This window comes from Erpetoichthys calabaricus, chromosome 1 (assembly GCF_900747795.2).
Source record: "Erpetoichthys calabaricus chromosome 1, fErpCal1.3, whole genome shotgun sequence".
NCBI classification, from domain to species: Eukaryota; Metazoa; Chordata; class Cladistia; order Polypteriformes; family Polypteridae; genus Erpetoichthys; species Erpetoichthys calabaricus.
The window spans coordinates 47,231,674-47,249,614 of NC_041394.2; the positions used below are offsets into that span (position 1 = coordinate 47,231,674).

General features: G+C 40.1%; 1 protein-coding gene across 4 annotated transcripts in view; it reads left to right on the forward strand.

The window, feature by feature from the left end:
- Positions 1 to 17,941, forward strand: part of adam28 (ADAM metallopeptidase domain 28) — a 129,011-nt gene that overhangs the window by 57,659 nt on the left and 53,411 nt on the right. For 2 of the 4 annotated variants that reach the window (XM_028798933.2, XM_028798948.2), the window contains exons 11-20: positions 540 to 670; positions 3,406 to 3,583; positions 3,669 to 3,758; positions 5,687 to 5,882; positions 9,064 to 9,166; positions 13,149 to 13,305; positions 13,791 to 13,871; positions 14,438 to 14,531; positions 15,059 to 15,103; positions 16,407 to 16,509. In XM_028798933.2, coding sequence (XP_028654766.1) covers positions 540 to 670; positions 3,406 to 3,583; positions 3,669 to 3,758; positions 5,687 to 5,882; positions 9,064 to 9,166; positions 13,149 to 13,305; positions 13,791 to 13,871; positions 14,438 to 14,531; positions 15,059 to 15,103; positions 16,407 to 16,509 — 1,178 coding nt within the window. The remainder of the gene's footprint in view (positions 1 to 539; positions 671 to 3,405; positions 3,584 to 3,668; positions 3,759 to 5,686; positions 5,883 to 9,063; positions 9,167 to 13,148; positions 13,306 to 13,790; positions 13,872 to 14,437; positions 14,532 to 15,058; positions 15,104 to 16,406; positions 16,510 to 17,941) is intronic. The other 2 variants (XM_028798940.2, XM_028798955.2) reach the window with 1 other exon arrangement.

A 17,941-nucleotide genomic window follows, 5' to 3' on the forward strand; every position in this document is an offset into this window, starting at 1 on the left:
CTGAATCTTTTAGGACCGCAATGGTGCCTGTTTTAAAAATGAATCTATGGAGATAAGTATTCTGTAATTCACAGTGATTAATATTCACCCCAGTTTCCGAATTCTTTCTCCTTTTTTAGTCTGGTAGACTAAATCTATTTAAATGTACCACATAAGATCTATTACCATTATTCTTCTTCTTATTAAAGCTTTTTCTCAAATCATCTTGCCTTTGACTGCCTCATAAATGTGGTTAGGCCAGACCAGATGTTCATTTATACCAAAGATTACCATTAAAAGTTCAATCCGCCAATTGTGCCAACTTGACAACACTACTAGTTCTTTGTGTAGGTATCAATATATTGAGCTAAAGTGGGAGCCAAAAATATTTTCCCATGACAAACAGTGTATTAAATTATTTCAATAAACTAGGCAAACTTGGCTCAGCAAATAACCTACTGACAAGCAGTCTGCTGCTGAAGCATCCATCACACATTTCAGCATTTATTCAATTCAAATAGAATTAGTTCCATGATTCTTGTTCATTTGTTTCTTTTTAGGATCACTCAGCCTCAAGCACTGCAGTAGGAGCAACTATGGCTCACGAAATGGGGCACAATTTAGGAATGAGTCATGATTCTAGCAGCTGTATTTGTCAAGATCCCAGCTGTATCATGGCGCCAGCCCTTAGGTAAGTTGCTGCTCTTCAAACTCCACACATTGAGCAACTGAAGTGCAAGTGCACTGCCTAGTTTTTAGTATGAAAATGATTTTTAAAAAGAAAAGTAGATAAAAAAAAAGTCAGGACCAGCATGCACTATTTCTCATCTGGGTGAGCAGTAAGTACAGTGCACCTTTCTGACAAGTCACTTTTGGAAGTTGACAGAAGCCTTACAGGAGCTTTATTTTAAAATAACAGGTAATGTCTTCATCTGCACATTTTAAATCTGAGAGACAGAATGGTGGGGAGCACCCACCACACAATGAACCACCAGGACTGGGACCCGAGAGCAGCGGGCGACACCGCAGCACCACACTGAACAGTGGGAGGTTTTTTGGTTTTTTTTCTTTTAAGGTGGTTGCAGTGCCAATCCTTCCACCAAACCCCAAGTTTTCCCTGCAAGATGGACTGAACTGTTAAAACTGTATTAGCAATGTCTGACTAGAATTTAAAATGGTTCTGTATTTTAATTCATTCTTGTTTATCATGGTGCCAGAGTGCAACAACTTGTTGAAAGATCAGGCATATAAGAAAGAATCTCTCTGCACTCTGTAAACGTGACAGTACTTCAAGGGAAAACAAATTACTGCCATCATACACTACAGTAACTTATACAGTAATCCCTCGCTATATCGCGCTTCGCCTTTCGCGGCTTCACTCCATCACGGATTTTATATGTAAGCATATTTAAATATATATCGCGGATTTTTTTCTAGTTCGCAGATTTCTGCGGACAATGGGTCTTTTAATTTCTGGTACATGCTTCCTCAGTTGGTTTGCCCAGTTGATTTCATACAAGGGATGCTATTGGCAGATGGCTGAGAAGCTACCCAGCTTACTTTTCTCTCTCTCTTGCGCTGACTTTCTCTGATCCTGACGTAGGGGGATTGAGCAGGGGGGCTGTTCGCACACCTAGACGATAAGGACGCTCGTCTAAAAATGCTGAAAGATTATCTTCACGTTGCTATCTTTTGTGGTGCTGCTTCCTGAAACGACATGCTGTACGGTGCTTCGCATACTTAAAAGCTCGAAGGGCACGTATTGATTTTTGACTGAAAAACAAACTCTGTCTCTCTCTCTCTCTATCTCTCTCTCTCCCTGCTCCTGACGGAGGGGGTGTGAGCTACCGCCTTCAACAGCTTTGTGCCGCGGTGCTTCGCATACTTAAAAGCCAAACAGCCCTATTGATTTGTTTGCTTTCCTCTGTCTTTCTGACAGACTCTGCTCCTGACGCGCACTCCTTTGAAGAGGAAAATATGTTTGCATTCTTTTAATTGTGAGACAGAACTGTCATCTCTGTCTTGTCATGGAGCACAGTTTAAACTTTTGAAAAAGAGACAAATGTTTGTTTGCAGTGTTTGAATAACGTTCCTGTCTCTCTACAACCTCCTGTGTTTCTGCGCAAATCTGTGACCCAAGCATGACAATATAAAAATAACCATATAAACATATGGTTTCTACTTCGCGGATTTTCTTATTTCGCGGGTGGCTCTGGAACGCAACTCCCGCGATGGAGGAGGGATTACTGTATTACTATTTATTAGATTACAGTTCATTATACACCAGGGATTAAACAGAAGAAAAGAAAATGATGGCAGCTTTAAAGGTGTTAAGTTTTAGCCTTCATCTCTTTCATTCCTTTTGTGGAGGACTCTAATTAATGTAAACTCTAAGTTTTTGCAGTTTTCTTTACTATGACTACATCCATCCATCCATTTTCCAACCCGCTGAATCCAAACACAGGGTCACGGGGGTCTGCTGGAGCCAATCCCAGCCAACACAGGGCAGGAACCAATCCCGGGCAGGGTGTCAACCCACCGCAGGACACACACAAACACACCAAGCACACACTAGGGCCAATTTAGAATCACCAATCTACCTAACCTGCATGTCTTTGGACTGTGGGAGGAAACCGGAGCGCCCGGAGGAAACCCACGCAGACACGGGGAGAACATGCAAACTCCACGCAGGGAGGACCCGGGAAGCGAACCCAGGTCCCCAGGTCTCCCAACTGCGAGGCAGCAGCGCTAACCCACTGCTCCACCGTGCCGCCCCTATGACTACATGTTACGACTAAATTAAATAGAGAGAATTTAGAAAAAAAATCATAAATAGTAGGAGACTAAAAAAATATGAAGCCAAGAAAATGAGAAAAAAGGAAAGATTGGCATTGTATAATGATGTTGGAAAAGAGTCTGTCAGGAAATTCCAGTGCTGATCTCTTATCTAACAATCATGACATTGCGTAGTTCATGCTTCACACACAGGAGTTCATAGTTTTTAAAGGGATTGCAAGGTTTCACTTTGGACCTTGCATACCCTACCAGGTAGCCTGTAAGCTACTGACCCCAAATATTTCTTTTGTTTATCCAATTGCAGCACAGGCAGGTGACGTGACTTGCTAACAGAGCATCAGTAGCAAGATTTGAACCCACAACCTCAGGGTTTGAGAGCCAAAGCCTTACCCACTCTGCTATAATGTCTGCAACTGATGTTTAAGGCAACAAGTACACAACTGAGTCTTCTTTGACGCCTAAAGTATAGCAAAGGGCAAGAAGCAAATCAACACTGGGGCTGCTAGCAGAGTGAATTGCATTCATACAAATTTCTAACCAGAATCTCTTGTGTGCTTTCTTAGTAAAGTGTGCGGGACAGTGAGTGCATTATCACCACCTATTAACACAATGAATTTGCTTCTTCTGTAGCTACAACATTCCCAAGCGCTTCAGCAGCTGCAGTTTCCAGAACTACCAGGATTTTCAATCTCAGAGAAACCCTGTGTGTTTGACAAATGTGCCCAATATGAATGACGTGAAGGCTGACCCTGTGTGTGGCAATGGCTTTTTAGAGCGTGGAGAGGAATGTGACTGTGGAACAGTAGAGGTGACTAGCTTGGCTCCTTTCTGCCCATTCACTGTTAAGGTGTCTTCTTTGTTAATCAAAAATCTAAACACATTTTTCTTTCTAGGAATGCACAAATATCTGCTGCAACGCCACCACCTGTAAGCTCACTGCAGACTCACAGTGTGCCACAGGAGAATGCTGCGATAACTGTAAGGTAAGCTATTGTACCACTGAATTAGGATGAAATACAACAACAACAACATTTATTTATATAGCACATTTTTATACAAAAAGTAGCTCAAAGTGCTTTACATAATGAAGAAAAGAAAAATAAAAGACAAACTAAGAAATTAAAATAAGACAACATTAATTAACATAGAATAAGAGTAAGGTCCAATGGCCAGGGGGTACAGAAAAAACAAAAACAAAAACTCCAGACGGCTGGAGAAAAAAATAAAATCTGCAGGGGTTCCAGGCAACGAGACCACCCAGTCCCCTCTGGGCATTCTACCTAACATAAATGAAATAGTCCTCTTTGTATTTAAGGTTCTCATGGAAGGACTTGATGATGATGGTCATGCAGACTTCTGGCTTTTAATCCATCAATGTTGGAACATCGCAGTGCTTTGAGTAGATGGTGGTGGCTTGCGCCGGAAAGGAAACAGAAGAGAGAGTAGGGGTTAGTACAGATTTTAGAGCCACCATGAATAGTTATTATAATGAATTGGATATACAGAGTATCAGGATTAAATTACAGTGAAGTTATGAGAAGGCCATGTTAAATATGGTCATGTTGTGCTGTGTATAAAACCTTCGGAAGTTATAGTCAGGCAGAGAGCAAACAAAGTAGAGAGAAAACTTGAGACACTGGAGTGTGTAGTATGGGCACACTAAGCAAAGACTTGTCAGAAGTTTGTCGGATGCAGAACACAAGTTTCCCCGAGTACAGTAAGCAGTGCCTTGCCATCTTATAAATCTGTTGTTGATGTCAATGAACTCTTGCTGCTTTAATAATTAGAACCATTAATGGCTTGGCTTGCAGCTGGGCTTCTTTTTCTGCTTATCAGCAGAATAATGGTGCACACAGCAGTATGCTAGCTCCCTTTCATTCCTTTTAAAAAATAAACAAAAAATTGTAAATTATATAAAAGAAAATTGCATCTAAAACCAAAGCATTTGCGCTCTTACAGTTTTCTCAAACAGGGTTACATTTCTCTGACTGTAAGTGTCCAGGAGTGATTGTACGTTTCCATGGATTAGCCTTGGAGTGATAAATATTTGTAAGTGTAGCCCCCTCTCACACAAGTCATTTACTTCTTGATTTTTCCTGTAATGGGAGATGAGCGCAAGTTTATAGAAACTAAAAACTGGTGTACCTTACATTTCATAAATAGGTCTTCCCTAAGTTTAAGAAAATTTACTCAAACCACCTTTCAAATTCCTTTTTACTTTATTCCCTTTTAAACAAGTTCAAATGAGGCCAACGACTTAAAAACAAGCAGACGTTGGCCTAATCCACAAGAGAGTCACAAGCCGTCCCCTTCCTGCCTGCTGTGCTGCTTGCCTTCCAGCAAAGAGCGAGAGGCAGAGTGAGGGAGTGAGAACAGGAAAAACAGAAAGGCATGCTGAGAACAAACAGAAGAATGCATGCTGCACTTGTGAAACCCACCTGCCAATGTTTAAGCATCAACCAGATAAACAAACATAAAACATGAAATAACTAAAGGAGCCTTCGAGTGCTCGGCATGATATGCAAAAACGCCATGAAAAGTACATCTGCACATTTTGAGTTGCTGTAATTTCACATTAAGTTCAGAATTCCATTTAAACATTTTCCATGTTTCTAATTCTGTATACTAAACGTTTACCACATTTCTTGGATTTTCACATCCCCTGTTTAACACAGACAGTCAATGAACCTGCTGTTTCCTAAAGGTGAGAAGGAATGAGTCTGGTGCCAGTACCTTTAATTTTATTCAATTGTGTACTAAAATTCACTGTGTCTCTGTATACAGTGAGAAAATGCATTCACTCTTGGTTTCTAAAATGTGCATTTTTACATGTTGTTGCTTTTTTAATGTAAAAAACAAAGACTGACTGACTACCTCTATAGCTTATGTGCATGTTTTCTATTGTCTACAGATAATACCAGCAGGTACTGAATGCAGACCCAGCAAGGATGAGTGTGACATCCCTGAGGCCTGCAATGGTGTGTCTGCCACCTGCGGCGAAAATGTCTTTGCTGTCAATGGATTGCCTTGCCAGAGTGGAAAAGGGTACTGTTATAATGGCACATGCCCACTGCTTCCAGATCAGTGTATTTCCATGTGGGGGAATGGTAAGGACTTGGGTAGATTTATCAGGGTAGATGTCCTGTTTTCACCTGTATCTGACTGCATGTTTTACTATTTATCATCCATCCATCCATTATCCAACCCGCTATATCCTAACTACAGGGTCTGCTGGAGCCAATCCCAGCCAACACAGGGTGCAAGGCAGGAAACAAACCTCAGGCAGGGTGCCAGCCCACCGCAGGGCTCACACACACACCCACCAAGCACAAACTAGGGACAATTTAGGATCGCCAATGCACCTAACCTGCATGTCTGTGGACTGTGGGAGGAAACCGGAGCACCCGGAGGAAAGCCACGCAGATACAGGGAGAACATGCAAACTCCACATAGGGAGGACCCGGGAAGCGAACCCAGGTCTCCTAACTGCGAGGCAGCAGCGCTACCACTGCACCACCGTGCCGTCCTACTATTTAGTAGCCTTTGATAATTTTGGAAAATCCATTTACGGCCCTCGTTTTCTCTTCTTAAGTCTAAAGATAGCTTTCTTAAGGCCATGTCACATTACACAACTGTTTTAGTGATTTGTCAGTCATAGCTTTAATTTACATAATCTTAGTGAATCTGAGGCAGTCAGCAGTGTGCTTCCATTAAGGAGACTCATGTGATGTGACATACCTAGCAACTCACGCTAACTAGTCCATGACTCAGATGGGTTCTGTGTGTGAGAGAGCTGACAATCAATGAATGCTCATCCAGAAGTGCAATTCATATAACGCAGCAGCAAGGGATAAGGAACGCAGGAATTTTGAACCTCATAAACAAGAGAAGCTTGTGTCTCTTATGTCTCATATTTTACAAACCTCTACAAAATGGAAAGAATGGCTGAACTGACCATACCTGTTAACCCTTTGAACAGTGCTGACTCTATCAGGCCGCACATTACTGGTTGTTACTGAAGCTGGTGAGCATGACTGTGCTGGCAGGTTGGCATACAGCCACTAAATTTGACTTTTTCTGTGATTTTCAATTGTTTAAATTGATATGGTCTGGAGATGAGATCAGCAGATATGATTTCTTGAGTGGGACAAAAATAGCATTACTATTCATTACACACATCCCAGTGCATCTACACCTTTCAAACCTAACTTCACACAGAATTTCAAGAAATCCAAATTAATACACTAAGGCTGTATCAATGTTTCACTTTTTCCTTGCTAGCACAACCCTGCTGCTTTTCATTTTGTTTTTCTCAAAGAGCTATGCATCCATTTCTGCTCCATTACAGAATATACAGTTTAAATTTATGCACCTTAACAGTCGTTTTATTTCTTCCACAAAACCTTGAGAATGATAACACTGGTCAACAAGCATTTTGCTACTGGGATTCTTTCACCTGCACTTTAACAAATTTCACTTGTTGACTCCAAATCTGAAAGCTGTTTTCGTCCAGCATGTCCCATTTTTTTAGTTATGATGTTCCCGGTCTTGGACAACTAGGGTGACTGGACAGTAAAGGCGATGTGTTTCAGCATTTAAGAAATAAGTTTGGTCTCAAGAAAAATGAAGCCAAAATTAAGGAAGGTGTTTTTGTTGGCCGTGAAATACGTGAACTGATGCTTGACGAGGAGTTCAAAAGGAAACTTAAGCCCACTGAATCAACACCTTCCTCATTCATGCAGGTTGTCCAGAATTTTCTTGACAGTCACAGAGCAGAGAATTATACTGAGCTTGTGGAGAATATGCAGAAAGTATATCAGCTTACGGGAGCCAGAAAGTCACTGAAGACGCATTTTTTACATTCTCATCTCGACTTTTTTCCACCAAATCTAAGCGATGTCAGAGATGAGTATTGGGAAAGATTTCATCAAGATATAAAGGTGATGGAAAACTGATATCAGGGAAAATTCACTCCGAGCATGATGGGTGACTACTGTTGGTTCTTGCAAAGAGAGACGGATGTGCAGTACAAGCGCAAAAGCAATTACCTCAGACAATTTTGAGCACACTGACCTCGCTTTTATATTGAGGTAGATTTTAAAGAATATTTACGTCAGTGTCTCTGGTCTCGTCTTCTGGTTTATTTTCAGAATAAACACATTCAGACAATTTTGATGGGACAGAATCCAAACTCTAGATATTGTGTTGATATTTTATATTAATATTCAAAAGTGTCAAAACGGCAATGATGTGTATCTCTAAAATCTGATGTGCTAGCTTAATTCCAATTTCATATATGAAATCCGTGTAAAAAACGTAATAAAGAGCTGCTCTGAAGTTCCCAGTAGCAAACAAAAAATATTTTTTGTAGACCAGTGTAACCTTTGTTAATATAAACCCTAAATAAAAAGTAAATGTGTTATTTGTAACTCAGCTTCCTCTTTGCTATTCTATATTTATATTGAATGTTAACAGTCCAACTCCATCTTTGAGCACTCACCTCTTCCTGTTGCCATCTAATTTACTATCCATCCATCCATCCATTTTCCAACCCGCTGAATCCGAACACAGGGTCACGGGGGTCTGCTGGAGCCAATTCCAGCCAACACAGGGCACAAGGCAGGAAACAATCCTGGGCAGGGTGCCAACCCACCGCAGGACACACACAAACACACCCACACACCAAGCACACACTAGGGCCAATTTAGAATCACCAATCCACCTAACCTGCATGTCTTTGGACTGTGGGAGGAAACCGGAGCGCCTGGAGGAAACCCACGCAGACACGGGGAGAACATGCAAACTCCACGCAGGGAGGACCCGGGAAGCGAACCCAGGTCCCCAGATCACCCAACTGCGAGGCAGCAGCGCTACCCACTGCGCCACCGTGCTGCCCTCTAATTTACTAATTCATTCCAATTTTAAACATTACAGCTGATGCTGATGACACTGAACATTTTACTGTCATCTACAATCTATACACAAGAATTTATTGTTTCTATGAAAAAACTTTTGTTTAAAGTATTTCACAACCATACATACTTTGGCACTGTAATTGCAATCAGAAGTTGATTTTTCTTTTTTCCTTCAACACCAATGATTACATTCTCACATTTTCTTTAGATTTGATGGTATTCTGGGTAGGTACTCGATACAATGAAAAGTGCAATGTGATGTTCGGTATTTCATATGAAAATTCTTGGGCCTAACTGATAACCAACACACTTTACCTCCAGTTAACAAAGAGTGCCACACTCCACTTTGACTTCGCTTTGTTTCCCTCCACAGATGCTTTAGTGGCACCTGACCGTTGTTTCAATCTGAATACCGGGGGGCAGTACTATGCATTCTGCAAGCGAACTTCAACTGGTTATATTGCCTGCCAGCAAAAGTGAGTATGATCATTTTCAATGTTTAAACAAATCTGAAAATAATCTATTAGTGTTTATCTATTAAAACTTTAAACTGTCAGGAATGACAGATAGCCAAGATCACGAGCAGCGTCAGTTCTGGAGGGCTGCAAGTTTTTGTTTCAATCCAGTTGCCTAAGTAGAAAGCAATCCCTGCCAATAACAGATCTGATGGAATTTCATGGCTTGTTAGTGTTTTAACTCTGCAATGTCAGGTCATTCTTATATTGTAGATTCTTCCCTTTTTAAGGTTATTATCCAAATGATTTAAAGCCTAAAGCAGAAGAATAATTCTCACTCCTATACTTTTTTTCTCGTCACTTTCCTCCTAAGTATTTTATTACTCCAAATAGTGCACAATGAACACACAGAGGTGTAACTGCAAACAAGCTAGATGAAGAACTGCTGGTTCCTTTGTCATTTGCCACTTATTGCTAATAAGGAGCAATTAAAAGCAGTGAATGCAGCTGTTTAAGGCTAAAATAAGCAATTAAGATTCAAAACGCTTAACAGGCGAGACAACTAAAATGAAGCAGAGAAAGTTTCTTGAGCAATAAGTGCTTTATCAGCAAAAATGGACTTCTTGTCAAACAACTGTTTTAGAAAAAGCTGTGTGACTCCTCCAGTAAAGAGTGTAAATGTTGGCTGTTCTCCCACTTACAAGGGCTGAGTGATGGTGTGTGAGTTGTCCAAGGTAACATTTCACTGTACAAATACAATCAGTTGTGATTGTAACTCATTTTATTAAAATATTCCCTGCAACTGCCAGTACACGGGCTATTGTGCACAATGTGTTGGTATAGCTGTCATTTTTTTATATGACACTCATGGTAATTTCTAGCTGCAAGTGGGCTGTACTTTACTAAAATGTAACAGACTACAGAACAATAATGTACTAAAGAAGCGTTATTATTAAATATTTGTAACTGCCTTAAGTATGGTACATTCTGATATATAAATAAGAGTACAGTACATGCCAGTCTTTGAAAGGAGGCCACAAATTAAACAGCAAACCTCAGGAAATCATTTTGATGTTCCCTTAATTTTTGAATCTCTTAAATGAGATGATCTCTTAAACTAAGTAAACTTTTATAATTTTGAGACCTGTCCCAAAAGCGACATCATGACCCAAAAAAGGTCGCCACTTTTTGTGACAGCCAATAGTGCGTTGCCCGACAGGGCCCAAGCTGTATGAGGGGTTAACTGGCACAGCGAGTTAATCCGCAGTCTCTGATCTTTTTCTTCCCCTTATTTTCCATTCTGTCTTGATACGTAAAAACATGAGACATGAGACAGACTAACTTCTCTTCTGTTTGTGAGGTTTAAAACACCCGCATTCCTTATTCCTCATTGCTGCACTATTTATATGCGCTGTACTTCTGGATGAGCACTCACCAAAGCCCACACGCCCACCCTTACAACTAGTCTGTCTGCAACTTGCTAAGATTATATAAATGAAGCCTATGACTGAGAATCACTGGAAACATTGTGTAATGTGATGTGGCCTTAAGATTTTGATAAACTAGGGGGCTTTGCCCCCTTCTTGCTTTGCTCACCAACCCCTGCCCTGCAGCCAGCGTTATGCACCATTGTGAAGAGGGAAGCTGAACTCACCCCAAGGAGATGCGGACCCTCCTCCGAAACCCCTCTTAAACGGATAATACAATGGATAACAAATACAGTTTGTTTTTTTTTTTTACCTCCTCTTTGCTCGATCAGCTTCTGGATTGCTGCTGCTGCCGTGCCGCGTGATCTGCATGTCGTGTGGCGCTTCGAACGTTTAAAAGCCTGTACAGCAGCTGTCCTTTTGTCCTTTTGTCTCACTGCCTTGTCTCTCTTCTCCCCCAGACATCCTCAAACACTATTTGATCTCTTTCCTCTGTTCCGTTATTTCACCAAGTAATATTTTCCATTTGTTTGCGCTAATGCGATCTTTACTCTCATTTTTTTGAGACTTTCGAATTTTCCTAGTTCCATTATCTCTAACCTGCTCAGCATGTGTATCACGGGACTTGCTTCCAAAAGTTGTAAGTATGACATGACTTGACCGTCTCGCGGGAAGTAAAAGTGTCTCTCTTAAAAAGATAACGTATCGTTGCAGGGAAAAAGTCTCGTATCGTCACAAGATTTTTTTTTAAAATAGAGAGATGATTAATTAAAAGCGATTTTAAATCATAACACCATACTAACTACATAACTACAAAGAAACATGCACTAAATTTAACAATAGTAGTTCATTTACACCATATAAAAAATGAAGTGTATAGTTTTTCTTTTTTTAAATTTTACATTGACTTGACTTTACTTCAAAGCTGCTGATAATGTTAAAGTTACTTGTGGTTTTACTGTAGTCCCTATATTTCTAGCATTTGTTTCTTGTTCTTCATTTACCTTTTATTAAATTAATAATGTTTTCCCTTCTGTAACACAGCCTGTCCACATTGTAGTGTAGTTACCATAATAGTTCTTCTGCAGCAGTTTAAATTAGAGAGCCATGTAAAGTTCCTCTATCGTTCTACTGTGATTTTAAAGATTTTCATTGCTCTACTAAATCTAACTCTGTTAAGGCACATGAGCAGCTAACCTTAATATTTAACAATTAATTATAGAGGAAAAACCTATTTCATTTTTTAAAATCATTTCTACTTTAAGGCTGACAAATACAACAGATTAATTTAAAATAAGCAACACATTACTTTTTCTTTTTTTAAAGCACATTTTCTTCATAACTCAAATTTCGGCTCTGTAAAGAATACTCCGACCACATGAGCGGTGAATGCAAACTCTAAATCAGCCCTAACATGTGAATATGAGCTGTGGTAAAATGTTTAAATCCTAATCCAGCCCTAATTTTTAACAATAGCCCAGGTGACAATAGGTCACATTTGCACAACACATATATGTTGTTATTAGCAATTCTTAATTTTGACATATTTTTCTTAATGAACACTCGTATACTCTAAACTCTTATAAGTTGTATCAACATTTTGAATTGTTATTAATAGTAGTAAAACCTAAAATTAAACCTCCTCAAACACTCCACCCAAAATGATACTTTATTCCACATGATACATACCCCATGTAGTCTGTGGTGGTGGCTGAGGAAAAATCTTAATTTCACATTTACATGCAGAATGTAAATAAAAATTTATGATTTGATAGAATCCAATAGTGAACAAAGCTGTACAACAGCCAACAATTAGAAAAAGTCAGTGGAAAAAAAAATCTCATGTTATTGAAATCAAATAATCCCCATGTCAGTTATTCAGTTGTATAGTCAAAACTTGCAAAAATATTGTTAAATAGACACCCTCAGTAATAAACAGCACAAATCACAACCAGGGAGCTAAAACATTACGGGAAAGACGTTTTAAACTGAAGACTTTCCTCTTTTGCCTGTTCTGTGCTTACGACGGGACAACTGACATGTGGATTATGCAACACTTGTTCTGTTGGAGCTTTTTGAGATCATTTGCCTGTTGGTCACTATTCATTTCTATTTTCTCTCTCCATTCTGCATGAAAACGTGAGATTAACATTTTTTCTCGACCGCCACTAGAGACTACATGGGATAAGTAACATATAAAAATAATATCATTTTTGAGTGGAGCATTCCTTTAATCCAATTCAGGGCATGGAGGGGCTACACTGAGGTCTCGCCTGACAGCAGCCCTAGACAGGCCATCTCTCACAGATACTGACACTAACACTCGCATGGGGCCAATTTGGAACCACCTGTTAAGTTAACCCATAGGTCTTGGCAGATGTGGAAAGACAACCCACACAGACAATGGGAGAACATGCAAATTCTACACAGAAAAAAGTTGAGACAGCAGCCAACAAACAGCCCCATCATGCTGACAAGCTAAATATTTCAAGCTGCCAGTTTAATCATGTGAGACACTTTCATACTGTACGTAAAAACTCATCTAGCTGTTATCCCTTTTTCTTGCCTTTTCAAAGAGATGTAAAATGTGGAAAACTGTTCTGCACTGGTGGATTACCAAACCCCAGCACTGGAAGGATGGTTTCAATTGGGGACTGCAAAGCAAGCTTCTACGACCAAAACGAACAGTTTCAGGGACTGGTACTGCCAGGTACAAGGTGTGGTGATCAACAGGTAAGGTGTCACCTGGTGGGGTAAAAGAAGGTCGAGCACCCACTAGGTTTTGGTGTGAAAAAAAACAATAAGACATTCACCACATGATACAGGCCATAAAACAAAATGAAGTACATACACTATTTAACATAGTAAAGAAACCTGTTTGTCTTTGAAGGTACAGAGTGTGCTCTAAGATAAAGTAAACACACACTTGGGTTTGAATTCTCCTGCTAACCCTCTCTGGTCTAAAAACAGGCGCTAGCTATTTTAAATGGATTTCTAAAGACCCAAACTACTTGGAGTTTACTTATTTCTTAAGTTCAATTAAGCACCCGATTGCAATTCTAAATATGTCAAAAAGGATTTTACTTGCTAGTATTAAATCACTATACCAAATATTAAAGCCTTTAGTAAGCTGCACTAGCCTTAATGAATTAGAATAAATTCTTTAAAGATAAAGCATTTTTTTTGTTAAACAATGACTTATTGTTTTTTACCTTCAGGTCTGCATTGACAATGGATGTGTTGATATGCAAGCTGCTTACAGATCAGCCAACTGCTCTTCCAAGTGCAAGGGACAAGCAGTAAGAATTCCATTGCTTTTTAAACAAAGGCAAAGAGAGCCAAGCTGTTATCTGTTCTAAAATTACTGCTCCTAACAAAAAAAAGCTAATTTAGCAAATGTCACCATAACAAGGGGTGGCACGGTGGCGCAGTGGGTAGCGCTGCTGCCTCGCAGTTGGGAGACCTGGGGACCTGGGTTCGCTTCCCGGGTCCTCCCTACGTGGAGTTTGCATGTTCTCCCTGTGTCTGCGTGGGTTTCCGCCCAAAGTCCAAAGACATGCAGGTTAGGTGGATTGGCGATTCTAAATTGGGCTTGGTGTGTTTGTGTGTGTCCTGCAGTGGGTTGGCACCCTGCCTGGGATTGGTTCCTGCCTTGTGCCCTGTGTTGGCTCGGATTGGCTCCAGCAGACCCCCGTGACCCTGTGTTCGGATTCAGCGGGTTGGATAATGGATGGATAAAAAGGAGTCATTATATATTTACTTCTGATGTTATTTTTAAAACTATGCCATAAGAGAGAGAGGTAATTTTCACATGAACGTATTGAAAAGTTGGCAGTAACTGTCATGTATTCACTTGCCTTGGCAGGTCTGCAATCACAGACTGGAATGCGTTTGTCAGCTGGGATGGATGCCGCCAGATTGCACTGTTCGCTATTCTGACATAAAAGTCACTACACCAGGTAGGAATACATATGTTAACTATAACTGACAGATTTAGATATCTCCCCCCCAAAAAGGACATGGATCACCCAGAAGGAAAAGAAAGAAAAACTTAGCTGGACATCATGTCTACTCTTCTGATTTACAAGAAGCCTAGCACCACTACCAGAACATCTGTGACAAATGTGAAAGGCACTTGAGTAACAAATCTGTCAGCCTCCCCAGACTGGGCCACAGGTCTCATCTTTGAATATTTACAGGTTTATTAGCAGGTTTAAGTGTTTGCCAAGGGTTTCTGCTTCACGCACATTTTCTTAAAGTATCCAATTAATTGTCTAGAGAAGTCTCCTTTGGCCCCAAATGCCTTAATTTCCAAGATTATGTTCCATAGTAATGTCATCATGCAGCACAGGAAGGGGATTTACCCAAGACGCTATTCATTTCTCACATTAAAAGTCAGTACAGGGATGATCAAAAAGTTAAAATTAACTTTTTTTTTCACTTGCAAGAAAAAGAATGTATTCTAACAAATCAATTTGTTACTCAGACACGTCCAGCCATATCATTCCAATGCCACATCCACTTCCACAAGGTAAGTCGGTGCCAGAGTTGGCCTTAAAGAATCACTAACACTCTAGATAGCACTAGTCCTTGACTAGTCCTTCGGCGTTGGTGCATGATGTAACTTTACCACACGGTGGGTGCCGCCGATTTAGCTTCTACTGCGGTCAACGGCAATACACAAATGAATTCATAGTTGTATTTCACATTTATGAATAATGATTGTAAAAAAGTATAACAATTTTGGGATAAAATTACAATACAATAGTGGCAATAGTGGCAGTGATACAAATGTGTTTTGCAAAATTTGCGGCTTCAGTTTTTGTGGTGGCAGTTCACATTGTTTTTATGTTAATGTGCAGAATGATCAGATGCATAATGATTAATTGCAAAGTGCTTCATTAGCATAAAAAGTTAACTGTATCACAAAAACCTATTTTCACTTATTTTGGCCCTGGCACAAAATGATGAGGTAAAAGTGTCCAGCAAGCGCCAGGACCGTCTTCTCCTGAGGAGTCAGCTACAGAATCGTGTTGCCATCAGTGCAGAGCTTGTTCAGTGTTACCAGGAGGTGGGTATGAGTGCATCTGCATGCACAGTGAGGCGAAGACTTTTGGACAACAGCCTTGAGTCAAGAAGGGCAGCAAAGAAGACTCTTCTGTCCAGTACAAAGATTGGACAGCAAAAGTCTGGTGCAAAGTTATTTTTCGGATGAATCCTATGGCCAGCAAACTCCCCAGAGCTTTATCCATTGAGAACCTGTGGTCACTTCTCAAAATGCAGGTGGACAAGCAGAAGCTCACAAATTGTGATCAACTCCAAGCACTAACAAGGTAAGAATGGATCACCATCAGTCAGGATTTGGCCCAGAAGCTGATACCCAGCATGCCAGAGCAAATTGCAGAAGTTATGAAGAAGAAGGGTCAACACTGTAAATACTGTATTGTGTCCAAATAAATTTGATGTATTTGCCAATAAAAGCCTTTGAAACATATAACATGTTTATAATTGTTCTTCAGTATACAATAGAAACTTGTAAAAAAAAAATCTGCTTGCAAAACAAAACATTTGTGTCACTGCCACAACTTTTGACCACTATTGTACATTGGTGAGGGGGGTTCTTGGTTTGGGTAGTCATTCTCTTCCCCTCTCTAATACTCTAAACATAGGAATTAAATGGGAATATGGTGCATTTGTTTCATCAAATGACACAAATATGGCTTGGGGACAATCACATTTATGGGACTCCAATGCTGTAGAAATGTACAACACTGTTTAATGATGCATAAAACCGATACATCATCAATGACCAAATGTGTTCCTTGTCTTTTTAGGTGTCATCATTGGCATTTGTGTTGCTTGCCTAATTTTGGTCATAATCTGCATTATCACCGCAGTGTGCATCAAAAAGCGTCAAAAACAGACATCTCAGCAGAGGTACGAGAAAATTTCAAAATTTACACTTTGTGGGATTTCTGCTGTACCACTTCTCTCTGTTTCTCTGTGGGTCTCCTTTTTTGTTGGCAGCCTTACTTAAGTAACTCCGAGTTAAGGATGGAAATCGACGGGGTGACTTCCGCTTTCACCTTTACCTTCCTGTAACCTTAAAGTAAATAGGTGTCTCTGATGCTTCTGACGACAGGGCTTATTCAGTAAGAAGTTCAAATAACAGCTATATGTATTCAAGCAGGTGTAGAACAGCACTACCCACCCAACATATATGAATGACCTTATCACAGAATGGGTTAAAAAAGCAAAAATAAAAGGGCGTAGTAAAAAAAAACAACAAAAAAACAGCAAAACTGTAAGGCTAAAAAAAAAAATCATAAACAAAAACAAAGAAATGTACAAGCTACAGTATGCCAACCAATGCAAACTACATATTGCAATTTTTAAACTTCACTAAAAATATACTAAATCACGGAGTATGCATGTGTCCAGGCTTTATTAAATGTGGCTAAACTGCTAGTGTGCAGCCCATAGGCAGTAGTAATGCAACACTGCATCCTTGTGGAAGACAAGTGCTCTGCATTAGGTTTTTGAATGTTAGGTTGCTTATTACAAATGATACAACAGATATATATTTACGAAAGGACTAATCAGAATAATCCAAGCTTATTTCATAGCCTAACACACCATATTAGAATGCTGTTACCCAGCTGTATTATGGAAAGACACCACCTAGATGTCTGCAGTGATTGTGTATGTGTTGCCACAAACTCGAACAAGAGCCATAGCAAGGTTTGGGGCAGCCACCCATATATTGTGTATCCTGGCTGCAGAATTGAACAAACAAGTGATAGCACCGGTGTGCACAGATCGGAATCCACAACAGAACTGAGGGAATAGGGAAAAGGTGGAGATTTTTAAAGGTTAGTATAGGAAGTGACGTCAAAGGGGCCGGGACCAGAAGGGTCTTCAACCATAGGCTTGGGCCCGGACATGACATCAAAGGGTTCGGAACTGGAAAGGTCTTCATCCATGGGTTCTGACCCGGAAATGACATCAACAGGGTCAGGCGGAATTTCCTGTGAATGGTCTTCAGGAAACCGAGAAAAAGAATCAGTGCACTCTGCCACATCCCGGTCTGATTCGGAGTTGCCCTCATTCCAGCCCTTTAGTTGCCTCCCATGCGCACGTGCGTAACAGTGTATATGTGCTTTTGGAAAGACATTAAAGAACTGAAAACATGTTAAAAGCAAACATTGCTTGTTACTTGCATGTTTTCATTGTGCTGGGATTAGAATATTACAAAAAGAAAAGGCTTCAAGTATAAGGTAGAAAGACAGGAATCAATGAAGTAAGCCAAGAAAAAAGGGCCCTTTACCACGCCTTTGATCGACACACGACTTTAATAAATTATTTCACT